The 14410-nt window shown below is 43.1% G+C and overlaps 1 protein-coding gene across 1 annotated transcript in view; it reads left to right on the forward strand.

The window, feature by feature from the left end:
• The window catches only part of PLA2R1 (phospholipase A2 receptor 1), a 79585-nt gene that overhangs the window by 28301 nt on the left and 36874 nt on the right, over positions 1–14410 (forward strand). Inside the window, exons 10-11 of the mRNA XM_063318313.1 lie at positions 2592–2701; positions 4108–4277. Of these exons, the coding sequence (XP_063174383.1) occupies positions 2592–2701; positions 4108–4277 (280 nt within the window). The remainder of the gene's footprint in view (positions 1–2591; positions 2702–4107; positions 4278–14410) is intronic.

Genomic DNA, 14410 nt, shown 5'->3' on the forward strand with positions numbered 1-14410 from the left:
TTCCCGGCCCACCGCTCCTCACCACCAAGGCCTGTCACACTGAGGTCCACTGTACCACCTAGGTTCCCTGTGTTGTTGCAGTCCATGGCACTGCTAAAATTACTTGTCCCCACCACTTTGCCCAAGGGCTCTGGCTCATCACCTCTCCACCCAAGACCGTCACACTGGGCAACCCCGGGTCTGTTGCGTTCACCTGGCTGGCCCTCCCAGGCCAGTCCGCCGGTTCGCCACAGCCACTGATCCACTGCCCCACCAAACCGCTCTACTAGGCCAGCCTTCCAAGGCCAGTCTGCCAGCCCACCGCACCACTGGTCCACAGCACTGCCAAACTGCTCCCCGCACTTCCAGGCTGGTCCTTCGAAGCCAGTCTGCCGCTCTGCTGGTCTGCTGCACTGCCAAGCTGTTCTACCTGGCTGGCCCTCTGAGGCCAGTCCACTGGCTTACCCCGCCATTGGCCTGCTGCGTCACCAAACCACTGAGCCTCCAAGCACCTCCATGCTGCCAAGCAGCCATACTTCCAGGCCTCCAAACCACCAAGCAGCCACATTGCTCCAGGCCCACTGCTCTGGGGGTTGTGCCGCCAAAGCTTCCTGCACCATCGAGGTCCCCTGGGATCTGCTGCACTACTGGTATGCCGCCAAAGCCACAGGGCTCGCTGCGGCGCCAAACCCTCAGAGCTTGCTGCACCACAGGGGCCTGCCCAAACCCACCACACTCTGCTGCTCCGTCTGGGGGGGCTCCGTCCACTACCGGCCCATCAGATACAGGAGCTGGAGACCCTCAGAAATCTCCCTCCAGAACCCCAGTTAACAGGCTGAAGGAGGGTCAAAGCCAGGAGTGACCCCTTAGAGCAGGGGCAGTGGCCAGCATCTGCTTTCAGTTGCCATCTATGCCTTATAACAATATTTTGACTGACGTGTGTAAAGATCGATATACTTTCCAGAGTGTTAAGCTAGCATGTATCTCCATACTTAATTAAAGAAACTTTAAAAACCATGATTGTGGTGGATTGATTCAGTAAATTTACAGATTAAATTTTAGATTCATCCAAACATTTCCCTGGATGTTCAATAAATAAGCTTTATTGAGAAAAAATAGCTGAGTTGAGAAAGAAACCATATTACCAAAGCAAAAAATAGAGACCAAATTTTCATGGTTAATGAATTGTCATGAATTTTGTTTTTCACAGGATCCTCCAACCATGATCAGATCAGCTACTTCTATATAAGTGCTATTTGCATTAATTTATTATTATTTTGTAATATTTCTGCATTATTCTATTTGGGGGTAATTGTTTTCTTTTGGAATTAAAATTTATCATGGATGGTTTAATTTTTTCATTGTATGGAATCTCTGAAAGGGTTTGGCAGCATACAAATTAAATCAGTCAGATAGTAGAATAAAATATGTACAGTTCAGTGGGTCTGAACACTCTGATCATATGTATTGATTTATTATTTTATAGGTGTGAGCAGAGCATTGAAAATGTGCCTCACTGATGAAAGTGCATGGAAGCTTTAAAACTGCCTAATCTTCTGAGTGAACATTTATAGCACGTGTGGCAATCTGGAGCCTGATACTGTACCATTGCAATTCAACAGTAAAATGACCAAATACTGGTAGCCCAATTTGGAACTAATCTTTGGATTGTGGGGCTTAGGTTTGAGAATGATACAAAAACCAAGCTGAACATAGGCTGTTTTCAGATTTAAATTTAAGGGTAGGAATTATAGAGGCCTCCCATTCCTACCCACTAAGCTATCCATAAAATAAGCCAAAATGTTTTGGCTGTCTCTCTTCCACTGATGTCACTGTATCACTAGATGGCCTGCTATGGTTCTTCATATGATCAGGAGGTTGAGTTGCACCTTCTAGCTCATCAGAAGTTGTTCCCCCCGTGTACTGCGCTGCAGTTTGTTGTACTGTTCTCACTTTGAAATTTTTGCAACCTAAACATGGTCCTGCAACTATAATTCTTATCCGGAGAGAATACAATATAGTTGCTGTAAATATGTACGCATGTTCTCTTTGGATATATGAATTACAGTTGCATGAGCAGTGATTAAGTGGATGCGCATAATGTAAACAAAAGCTGCTTACATCAGACCAAAGTGTTTGTCCAATTGTCCTGCTGTTGCCTGTTCCACCAGCAACTGAACTGGTATAGAGATGACCTTGGAGAAGATACGCAGGGACCATTAGCAAAACATGAGCTCAGGCCAGGAAAACAAGAAAGTGTGAGAAATAAGCTTAACATTTCCTGCCTTGACACTCTTTAGTATAAGAGGAGGGAAGGGGAAATGGTGCCAGGCTTTCAAGACTGTTATTAGAGCATATCAGTGAAGTGTACTTGTAGTATTTCTTACGGTGTCTGTTTCCTGACCAGGCCTACCTCAAAGGGCTGGCAACTAGGGACCTACTGCATGCTGAGCATAGGCACTAGAACTGAGCTATGCTCCTTCCCTTCACATTCTCTCTGGCAGAAGCTCCCTGATTTCATCTCTACATGATATCTAAGTCTTATTTACAGATGGAGAGAGATGGAGAAGTAATACACTATACATAACAGTAATTCATGTTTATTTTTGAAGGGATGGGAAAGACATGGTGGATATTGCTACAAAATTGATACAATCCCTCGAAGCTTTGGACATGCATCTAGTGGCTATTATTGTCCTTCACTTGCAACAGTAATGAGCAGGTAGCTAAAACTACTGGACAATAGAAAGCTATTTTAACTCCTGTGGCATTGAAACAGAGGTGAAATAGTTACTTATCTTACAGGCTAAGTGTAACTGAAGACAAATATTCAATTTGCTATTATTTGAATCAAGATGGAATTGGCTAGAATTCACAAGTCACCTACCACCTGGATTGGAATGTTCAGTGACATGCAACTATTCATCCATGAAAGAATTCTGACATTTTACTTCTTGGAGTGCTGATTTTCAAAATCTCCATTACATGAAATAGCTCAGCGTTTGCTAACAATCCTGACAAATATATCCTTATTCTCTCCAGTTGCAGCTATTTCATGCAAGTAGTTAACACTGTTAAATTTTGCATTAGCAACTAGTTTCAAGTGGTAAGAAAGAATAAATATTCATCTTTGTTTTAATGTGTTTAACAGGAGAAAATCTCTTACTGTAGATGTAATTCAGTTATATGACTTCTCTTGGGGTGGGGGGAACAAAATTATTTATTCATTTATCCAGGAAAGAATCCATTTGATCAGTTAAACATCTGAACTAAAAAGGAGTCTCCTAACTGGATTAATTTTGTATTGTACTGAAAATTGAGTTGCTTGCCTTTATCTGTGGTTAGCAATTTTGGGATTACATAATGTTACAGATAGCATGTCTATCAGCAGATATTATTTAAGTGAAATCTTAAGGATCAGTCATCTTTTTGTGACTTTAGTCATTTTTTGCTTTTGTGAGTGGCAGGCATTAGAGGCTTAATCTGGATCAGAATTGTAGGGCTGGACAAAGTGTTAAAGCTGCTATACACCCCAATGCCCCCAATGCTACCCTCCAATTCCTTTGCATTTATCAGGAGTAGAACTGGGTGCAAAGACATAATTGCTAGCTGCATCTTTTAAAGTGAAAGAATAAAACTTATTCTAATCAGGCTATTTAGAGCTGTCAGAGATTACTACTGGATATATAGAAATAAATAGTCTCTTAGTGAGTAATAAGTATGTCATTTAGGGCTTTAAGACTCAAAGCATCATATTACATAGTATCAATTAGAATAAGCAAGAGAAGCCATAGTAGGCTAGTTGCCATTTGAGGTTATATTCCAAAATACATTTAAAAGCCTGTGTCGTGTGGTAACTGACTTTCCCTGTAGCAGCAGACTGGATAGGTCTTTTTGTATCTTGCTTGGCGTAACTAGAAACATGTTTTATTTCAGCAGCATAGCCTATTGAGTACTTAATGCCATTTTTGCATGCCAGATGTTTTGTGCTATGGAATTCAGTCCTTTTCAGTAGACTATTACACAAGTGCTGTTCTTTTCTATTGCTGAAAACGATGAACAAGAGCTACTTCTTAAATTATGATACAGGGGATTTAATAACTTTTCATAAATATTGAATCCTTTAAGGTTTGAACAAGGTTTCCTGAACAGTATGATTCACAACCAAGGGAAAACTGATAGCCCTTATTTTTGGATAGCACTTCAAGATCTAAACAATACAGGGGAATATACTTGGCTCACTGAAGATGGAAAACATCATCTTGAGATCTATACAAACTGGAGAAAGTATCAACCCAGTGAGTTGAACCAAACTTTTATCCATTGACAAATATTGTTAATATTTTGTTTTAGGAATATACTTACCAATTTTCTGCCCTTTCTAATTTTCCATATTTTTAACTGGTTTGTCTTCATTTAAACAAGACTTGAAGGTTTTTTTTAAATAACATTCAAATGTGTATTCAAGTGTTCAGAAAAACATCCTAGTGTTTCAATCCTAGTGTTAAAAGAAAATGGCATTGTGTATATACAACAGATTTAAGTATTTGACAGCCTTATTTTATATTTTACTTCAGAGGTGGAAAATAAAGTGCCTGTCATTACTGATTATTACCCTTACTAGTGATGGCTGAGAGGAGTTTTAGTCTAGCAATAACTGGACAGTGAGAGGTTTGCAACCCAGCTGTGACTTAAGAAAAACATTAGCTAAGAGAATCAGCAACTGTTTTCTAACCAAATTAGTCAGAAGGGTGGTACTTTACCTTCCCACCACTATTTTATTTATGAAAAGCACTTAAAAACATGGATGTACTTGGCCACCTTTTCTGTCTATTCAAGAAATTGTATAAAGATAAGGAAGCAACAGTGAGAACAGAATATGGAACAACTAAATTGCTCAAAATTGGGAAATGTAATGGTTGCCTATTCTAAAACACCATCAGACTCATGAGTGTGAATTCAAAGATATCTGATTTATTAAAGAATAGTATGGAGGATCACAGAGAAAGCTGAGAATAATGAAAGCGCGCCAAATTCAAACTAAAAACCCTCAGTGCAAATGAAATCCCTCCCCCCGTAGAATCTTCTCAAGTTCACAATCCCAGGTGCTCCTAACGGCTTCTGATGGTCTGCGGGAAAAGTCCTTGAACAGAGAAAATAACCCAAACACATTCCATTGTATTGATTTCACATACAGAGCTTGGTACAAGGTCTCACAGCAGCTCCCTCTCAAACAGAAACGTGCATCAGCGCCATGGCATGTGAAATGTTACGATGTATAAACTACATTGAATCAGTGAACATGACATACTGCCCCCCCAAAATGAAGAATACATTAAGCAGCAGGCTTCAAAGGATAAGCAAGGTGGAAACAGTTAATTAAATCAGGAGCGGAAACATGGAGGGCAGACACCCATTCAGGATGAGGAAAGTGTTTCCATCGGACCAGATACTGCAGGGTGCCTCGAAGCTTGCGAGAATCAACGATGTCCTTGACTTCAAAGTGTTGCTGGCCGTCAATCATAATTGGAGCAGGAGGAGGAGGTTGAGGGTGCCAACGCGGTGAGTGGTGCACAGGCTTAAGCAAGCTGCAATGGAAAACAGTGCAAGCATTTCAAATTGTGAGGCAGTTCTAATTTAATAGTAACTGGATTGACACGATGAACAACAGGAAAAGGGCCAATGAATTTGGGAGCAAGTTTTTTAGAGGGTTGAGGTGATTTGATAAATTTAGTAGATAGATACACATGATCCCCAACTTTGAAGTCATGTTGTAAAGAACGATGCTTATCAGCTTGAGACTTGTAAGCAGCCTGGGCATCAGCCAAAGCTTGTTGAATGACTGGCCAGGAATCAGACAATTTAACAGCCCAGTCAGACGCCGAACATGTTTGGGAAGGGGGCTGTGGCAGTTCAGGGATAGGAACAAAGTCGTGACCAGAAACCACGCGAAATGGGGTTTGTCCGGTACTTTGATGCACAGCATTGTTGTAAGCAACTTCAGCCAAAGGCAACAAGTCCACCCAATCGTCCTGATGGTAGTTAATGTATGCTCTAAGAAACTGTTCAAGAGTGGCATTTAAAATCTCAGTAGAACCGTCAGTCTGGGGATGGGATGATGTGGACAGTGCTTGTTTAGTGCCAATCAATTTAAGAAATGATTTCCAAAATTGGGAAGTAAACTCTGTGCCGCGGTCAGAAATTAAATGGGAGGGGCTACTGTGGAGGCGGTAGATGTGGTGGAGAAATAGGTGCGCTAATTGTGGGGCTGACGGGATGGATGCACATGGAATGAAATGAGCTTGTTTAGAGAAAAAATCCTTTACAACCCAAATGACAGTTTTCTTCTGACTGGGAGGTAGGTCCACAATGAAATCCATAGAAATCTCGTCCCAGGGGTGGGATGGGCTGGCCACTGGCTGTAGAAGCCCCTGTGGTTTCCCCCCTTTTCGTTTTGACATGGCACAGACAGGACAGGAAGCAACATAGTCTTTTACATCACGTCTTAAGGTTGGCCACCAAAATTGATGGTGAACCAAATGCAAGGTTTTGACAAAACCAAAGTGTCCAGCAAGTTTATCATCATGGGAACGCTGTAAAACATCTGCTCTTAAAGTTTCAGGCACATAAAGGCGGTGTTCCACCCACGCCAGACCGTTTTCAAAAGAAACATTGTCTCTATTAGCTAGCAACCAAGTGTCAGATTTCAGTGCCTGGAGAAAGTCCTTCTGTAACTGACAAGGAACTTGCACTTTCCGCTTCCCAGACTGGGCAGGGGGCGGGGTTGCCTGTGCACGGGTCTGGCTCTGAGTGACAGCAACCAAGCCCAGTTGTGGTTCAGTGAGAACAGTCCCAACCGCATCTGCCACCTGGTCAAGGTCCTGAGGCAACCATGACAAATCATTGGCCAGAAAGTTTTTCTTTCCTGGAATAAATTTTAACTGGAAGTTAAAGCAACTGAAAAACTGAGCCCAGCAAATCTGTTTAGGGCTGAGACATCGTGGGGTGTGGAGGGCTTCCAAATTCCTGTGATTGGTCCAAACCTCGAAAGGGCATTTAGCGCTTTCAAGGAGATGGCGCCAGGTTTCTAAAACTGCTTTTACAGCAAACGGCTCCTTTTCCCAAACATGCCAACGGCGTTCTGTTTCAGAAAATTTCCTGGATAGATAAGCGCAGGGTTTTAAGCGATTTTCTGAATCCCTTTGTAACAAAATAGCCCCAACAGAGGAGTCAGAAGCATCAACTTGGACCACAAAGGGGCGTTCAGGATCAGGGTGCTGTAGAATAGAATAGGCTCAGCAGTGAAAAGGGTTTTTAATTTCTCAAATGCTGCCTGGCATTCAGGCGTCCAATTCAGCACTGCCTGAACGCGTGGTTTTTTACTTTGCGTGTCTCCCCCAAGCCCTTGGTATGGAGTAAATCAGTGAGGGGCAGAGCAATCTCAGCAAACCCCTGGATAAATTGCCGATAGTAATTACTGAACCCTAGGAAACTTTGTAATTGCCTCCAGGCGCGGGGACGTTCCCAACTTAGAATCGCCTGAATTTTTGCAGGGTCCATTTCTATACCCCGGTCAGACACTCGATAGCCCAGATAGTCAAGTTGGGTTTTGTGAAACTCACATTTGGAAAGTTTGGCATAGAGGTTGGCATCTCTAAGTTTGCGTAACACCTGTCTGAGGAGGCGTTTGTGTTCCTCCTCAGTTTCAGTGTAAATGAGAACATCATCTAAATAAACCAGGACCCCTTTAAACAAATGATCTTGTAATACTTCATTAATCAACTGCATGAAGACCCCGGGTGCCCCTACTAACCCAAAAGGGAGGACTTTGTACTGAAACGATCCTAATGGGCAATTAAAAGCAGTTTTCCACTCATCCCCAGCTTTTATGCGAATGCAGAAATAGGCTTCGCGAAGATCGAGCTTGGAGAAAATCTTGCCCTTTGACAAATGAGCTAACATGTCCTTCATGAGGGGCAGAGGGTACTTGTTGACAATAGAGATGGAATTTAACCCTCAATAGTCCATACAGAGTCGAAGCGTGCCATCTTTCTTTTCCCAGAATAACACAGGAACCCCAACTGGGGAATTAGGTTTGATAAACCCCCTTGACAGATTTTTGTCAATGAAGTCCCGTAATACCTCGAGCTCCTTCTGAGTCATCGGATAAATTTTTGGCTTGGGCAATTGAGCATTGGGGACCAACTCTATTGCACAGTCAGTTTTCCGGTGGGGGGGGGGGGTAACTGATCTGCTTCCATCTCCCCAAATACATCTGCAAATTCTTGGTATTGAGCAGGCAAGCCTTCTAAATGTGGCAAGTCAGGGTGTGGCGTGGCAATCGCTGCCCTTCCAACCCCTGCACGTGCAACTCTCTCCGCTGTAGGAGCTTGGTAAAACCCATCTTTAAAAGTCACAGTTCTGTTCTCCCAGTTTATATAGGGGCTTTGATAGGTCAACCAGGGGATCCCCAGGATTACCAAGGGATTGCCAACAGGTGCTACAACGAATTTCAAAGTCTCATGGTGGCTGCCCATTTGCATTGCCACAGTTCCAGTGAAATGGGTTGCCAGCCCCCCCCCCCCGCTGTTGAACCATCCAACTGTGTGAAGATCAAAGGATGCTAGAGGGGGAAACTAGGCAGTTCCAAAGCAGCAACCAGATCAGGGTGAATTAAACACCTGGAACACCCAGAGTCAACTAAAGCCCATACCTCTGTAGTTTTTGTGCAGGAACCCTATTTCACTTTTACTGCTAAAGTGGGACAGTCAGCACTCACCATAGCATCTTCACACCCATCCTCTTCCACCTGCCCACTGGCGCCCTTCATGGCAGGTGGCTGGCGTTTCCCGCCGGCTCCTTAGAGTCGTCTTCAGCCTCTCCTGAGAAGTAGATTACTTCTTCAGCGTCAGCTGTCCCTTTGGCTGCTGTCATCCGCCACGAGGGAGGGGGCGATTTGGCCGGCGGCTTCCCTGCTCGACCTCCAGCCTTGGCTTTCGGGCAATCAGCTGCTTGATGGCTCTCCTTTCTGCATCAGAGACACTGACCCCTCGCGTAGCGCCGATCTCTCTCCTCATCCCAGGCTCTATAGCTTGGCCGGGCAGCAGTTGCAGCACTTCGGGGTCCTCTCATGGTGGCGGGTGGTTTTTCAGGTTTTCTAGTTGCATGAAGGTATGCTGAGGGTGCTCAGCCTTTCCTGCCAGACAGATCCAGTCATACAATGACTCGGGGTTGTCTCTACACAACGCCCAACGCAGGACGTCCCAGTTGAATCCCTCTTTAAAACGCTCTATTAGAGTTGAGTCAGACCAGTCAGTGATTTTCCCAGCCAGAGCTTTAAACTCCAGGGCGTAATCAACTACTGACATTTGGCCCTGTGTAAGATCCTTCAGTGCCTTCTTAGCTCTTGTCTTGGCCAGAGGATCTTCAAAATGCAGCTTTAACGCCCACATGAAATCATCGAAATAATCAAGTGCAGGGGAGTCAGCATCACTTAATTGAACATACCAGTCAGCCGCTCGACCCTTCAACTTGGTGGCAATGGCAGTTACTTTAGCCTCTTTGGAAGGGAAGCATGCCCCAAACTGCCTCATGTAACTCTTAGCATTAGTTAAAAATTAAGATAACTTTGTTGGATCCCCATCGAATTTGACAGAAAAGTCTCTCACTCTGCCTCCGGTTGGAGTGGAACCAGCCGGCGCTTCAGTGGTTGGGCCCCAGGTTACAGTAGCTTTCCCTTTTCGGGGTGGGGATACTGATGGCTGGGCTCTGCGGGGTGGAGATTCATCCTGGAGCCATCTCCAGCCCCGCTCCGCCGGCAGTCTGGATGGGAGGATGGGGGGTGGTTGTGGGAAGCTGGGATCTCCTCCACGCCTCCCCTGCCCCTCCAGTGACAAAGACAGGTTTTTCAACATGTACTCCATCGATTCTATTTTGGCTTCCACCACTCTAAGTCTCTCAGGGGTTCGAGAGTCCCCTCTCCTTCGTGTGCCCGGTTTCCTCTCGGTTGACACCGTAGTAGATTCTTTGTCTGGGGTTAGCGGGAACTGATACTTCCAGGACGTCCCCGACATCCCTGGTTGGGGTTCCCCCACTTCATCCAAGGTGATCAACTCTGTGAGCAATTCGCTGGGTGCCGGTTGCTTTGGCTCTTCCCCATTGTCAGATTCCTCTGCATCAGAATTGGAACTCGATTCCTCCCTTGACAGGTCTCAGGATTCTGAAGGTTCTGGGGTGAGATTCAGTTCTCCGCTCTTGACCATTGACTCGGGCATCAAGCTAGCCATCTCCTCGAATCCCCTGGTCGTGGATTTTGACTCAGCCATCGTTAACTATTTTCCCTCACAAGAGACTGATCTTGGTAGGAGCTAACAGTACAACTTTGGGGATTCTCAGCTTTATGTAATGGTTGCCTATTCTAAAACACCGTCAGACTCATGAGTGTGAATTCAAAGATATCTGATTTATTAAAGAATAGTATGCAGGATCACAGAGAAAGCTGAGAATGATGAAAGTGCGCCAAATTCAAACTAAAAACCCTCAGTGCAAATGAAATCCCTCCCCCCGTAGAATCTTCTCAAGTTCACAATCCCAGGTGCTCCTAATGGTTTCTGATGGTCTGCGGGAAAAGTCCTTGAACAGATAATATAACCCAAACACATTCCATTGTATTGATTTCATATACAGAGCTTGGTACAAGGTCTCGCAGCAGCTCCCTCCCAAACAGAAACACGCGTCAGCGCCATGGCATGTGAAACGTTATGATGTATAAACTACATTGAATCAGTGAACATGACAGGAAAAGAGTGTGAGAGTGTTGTATCCTGTCACCTTTCTTATGTATTTACCTTACATGCAGAATATGTCATGAGAAATGTTGAACTAGAAGAAATTGAAATTAAAATCAAGAACCTCAGTAATTTATTGACATCATTTTGATGCCTGGAAGCAAGGACCACTTAGGGAATTTTAGGGAAGATGGAAGAAGGAAGTATAAAGAGCTATCTGCATTATTACCAACACCCCTAGGATTATGTCAATACACAGTGTCAACCCAATGCAAATAGAAAATAAGTTGAAGGTAGTAACGGACAATCTTCCTACTAGGCTCAAAAATTCACAGGCATGGTGATTGTAGTCATGATAGAAAGAGACCTCTGCTACTTGGAAGGAAGGCCAACATATCTAGACAAAATATTAAAGTGCAGAAACATCACATTGGCAACAAAGTTATGTATTATCAAGGCTAGTTTTCCCAGTTGTAACATATGACTGAAAGCTGGATCATCCAAAATGCTGAAGAAAAAAATTGAATTGTGGTGCTGGAGAAATTGGTGAGAATAACAAATTATTAAGTAGATGAAGTAAACTAGACTACTTACTGCAAGTATTCACAATAAAGCTTAAATATTTGGAATTCATAATGTGAAAGCAGGAGACATTGGAGAAGACCATGATGCTTGAAAAAATTGAAGGCAATAGAAAAAGAGGCTGAGAGAAGAAAAGAGGACAAGATACAATCAGTGGTGACACAAGTGTGAACTTTTAAGAACTCAGAGAGACACAATCCTAATATCAGAATGTCCATTAGGTTCCAAAGAATTGGAAGCAACTGAACAACTGAGTAACAACAACATGTGCTAAATTTTGAGTAGAAACGTCTGTATTTTATCAATACAGTTACACAGCACTGTATTTTTTACAGTTCAGTTGTATGAGTGTTTACCTAGAGCATTCAGTGGTGTTGTGTTGAGCATAGGGGCCACTTGTTTGACAATCAGAGCATATGTAGCACTATCTGTATAACATGAAACTGATCCTGCTAATTTTATTTTTACCAGAGGAAGTGTCATGCACGCATTTGAGGGTTTAACACCTCTCTAGTCTCTTCAGCTCTCACTGTTGCCTTTCCCCATATTCATTTTAAAAAGAAAAACAATCTCTATTGGTGTCAGTGGAGGTTCTTTTTTAAAAAAAAATGTTTCCAATTGGATCCTGAAATAAAGGAAGTGGGCAAACAGGAGAACAACTATGAAGATTAGCTGGACATTGCATGGTCAACACAACACAACACATATCAAACTTTGACCCTGAACGCTAATACCTTAGGATAACACTGTGACTATCTCCATAATAATAAAAAATAATTTTAAAGTTATATTGCTTGGTAACGTAAGGCACTTGTTAATTTCATGTATACAGTACTTCAGACAGCATTCCTAGTTTATGAAGAGAATGATTCTTGTCTTTCAAGAGTGACCTCTACTGGTTAAGTAAAGTGAAAATATAAATTGCTTTCAGAGGCATTGTTATGTGGGATTATATTTTTATCCTAGATAATTAAGGTCTTAGGGTCCTAGCCAAATTTGACTGATCTCAAAACCTATGCAGAATCAAACCTGATTAGTACTTTGATGAGGAGACCATGAAATTAAGCTAAACTGGGGAGTTGAAAAGTAATAAATAAACAAACAAACAAACAACAAACAAATGCGTAGCAAACCATTTCCATATTGTTGCCAAGAAAACAATCCAGATGTGTTCAGGTAGTCTCCAGGAGTTAAGGTGAACTGAGAGGAGACATTTTTTAAAAAAAATTGCAGAATGTTTCAGTAAGTTGTTTCATGGCAAAATTCCATGTTTCTTGGCAGTACTATAAACAATATTTTTATAGTACAGATTCAGACACTCAACTGAAGTAGTGGCAACTACGATCAAGTTGTAGCAAAAGAAACGACAGAGAGAATGGCAAGGTAGTTTCAAGAGTTTGTCAGTTTGGTAATGGCCAAATATAGAATTATTTTGGAGCACTGTAAACCTTAAAAATGTACATTTCCAATGATGATTGCAACAGTTCCCAGATATTTTTCAGTGCTGACACTGGGAATGAATCTCCAAGGAAGAGTTAATCAGTATTCACATCTCATGGAACAGTGCAATTCTTTATACAGAAGTTAAGGCCATGGAATTCAGTAGGACTCACTTCTAATTATGCTTGTATAGTATTTCAGCCTTAGAATATAAGTGTAATGAAATACATCTTCATTAAGAATGTAAAAGATTTTTTAAAAGTGAAATGGCATATTCAGCTAAAACCTAACCCACGGCAGTACAAATAGCTACCATATATATTGAAATATTTCTAAGTTGAAAGATTATATGTACAACATATACATTAGAAAAAGTGGCATACATTTTGAAAGTAATGTAATATCATAGTTAAGAAATTTGGCAAACGACAATAAATAATACAGTGGAGATCTCAGTATTAAGTATCAAGCTTGGGTCAGAAATCCTCATTATATTACAGAATACTTGGGGATGGGCGGCACTGTGTTGTGCTGGTTCTCCTCCTTCCTCCAGGGCCAATTCCATTCAGTGTTGATAGGAGGGGAGAGGTCCAGCCCGTGGCCCCTACTTCGTTCTGTCTCCCCTCCTGTTTAACATTTACATGAGGCTGCTGGGTAAGGTGATCCAATGGTTTGGGGTGAGGTATCACCAGTATGCTGATGATACCCAGCTTTACATCTCTACCCCAGGGCACCTGAGTTATGCCATGGAAGTCCTGTCCCAGTGTCTGGGGGCTCTGAGGGCCTGGATGGGGCTCAACAGGCTTTGGCTCAACCCAAGGGAAGACTGAGTAGCTTTGGACCTTCTGGTACCAAAGATTTTCCATCTTTGATCTTGGATGGGGTGGCACTGCCTCAGACAGACATGGTGTGCAAGACCTGGGGATCCTCTTGGACTCATGACTTCTGCTGGAAGAGAAGGTGGCAGCCATGGCTAGGAGGACCTTTGCACACCTTTGGGTTGTATGCCAGTTGTGCCAATTCCTGGACTGGGAGGCCCTGCTCACTATCACTCATGCCCTTGTGACGTAGGCTGACCATATTTCCTTGAGACAAAAACGGGACATTGGGATGGCAAAACAGGGCAGGGCTGGGCAACGGGCTGGATAGGCAGGCAGGAACTTCTCCAGTTTTCTCGGGTTGGGAATCTTCAGATTCCTTCATTTGTGAGAGGCAAGGCTGGGCTGGAGAGTCTAGTGAACAGTTGTCCCCGACAAGCCGTTCCTCCTCTGGCTGTGCTTTTACATTCTTCCCGTTTCAAGGCAGGAGCCAATCGGCTCGCCCTTTGATTACCGCCTATCAGCTGATCCTGTTTTTTTCTTTTTAGGTTTCCAGCCGGGTAGAGCTCTGTGACTTTTTTCCTGCCATTTCTGCTGAGCTCTCCCTCCTTCCATTCAAAGTCAGACTGCATTCTGACAGGTTCGCGGGAACTTTCAAATTTTTAAGTAAGGTTTTTAAGAAAATGGGACAAAATGGACATTTATATTAGAATGACAGGATGGTCTAGAAATGTTAAAAAAACAGGACTGTCCCGTTCAAAACGGGACGTATGGTCAGCCTATTGTGACGTCCCATCTGGATTA

This window comes from Candoia aspera, chromosome 1 (assembly GCF_035149785.1).
Source record: "Candoia aspera isolate rCanAsp1 chromosome 1, rCanAsp1.hap2, whole genome shotgun sequence".
Classification (NCBI taxonomy): domain Eukaryota; kingdom Metazoa; phylum Chordata; class Lepidosauria; order Squamata; family Boidae; genus Candoia; species Candoia aspera.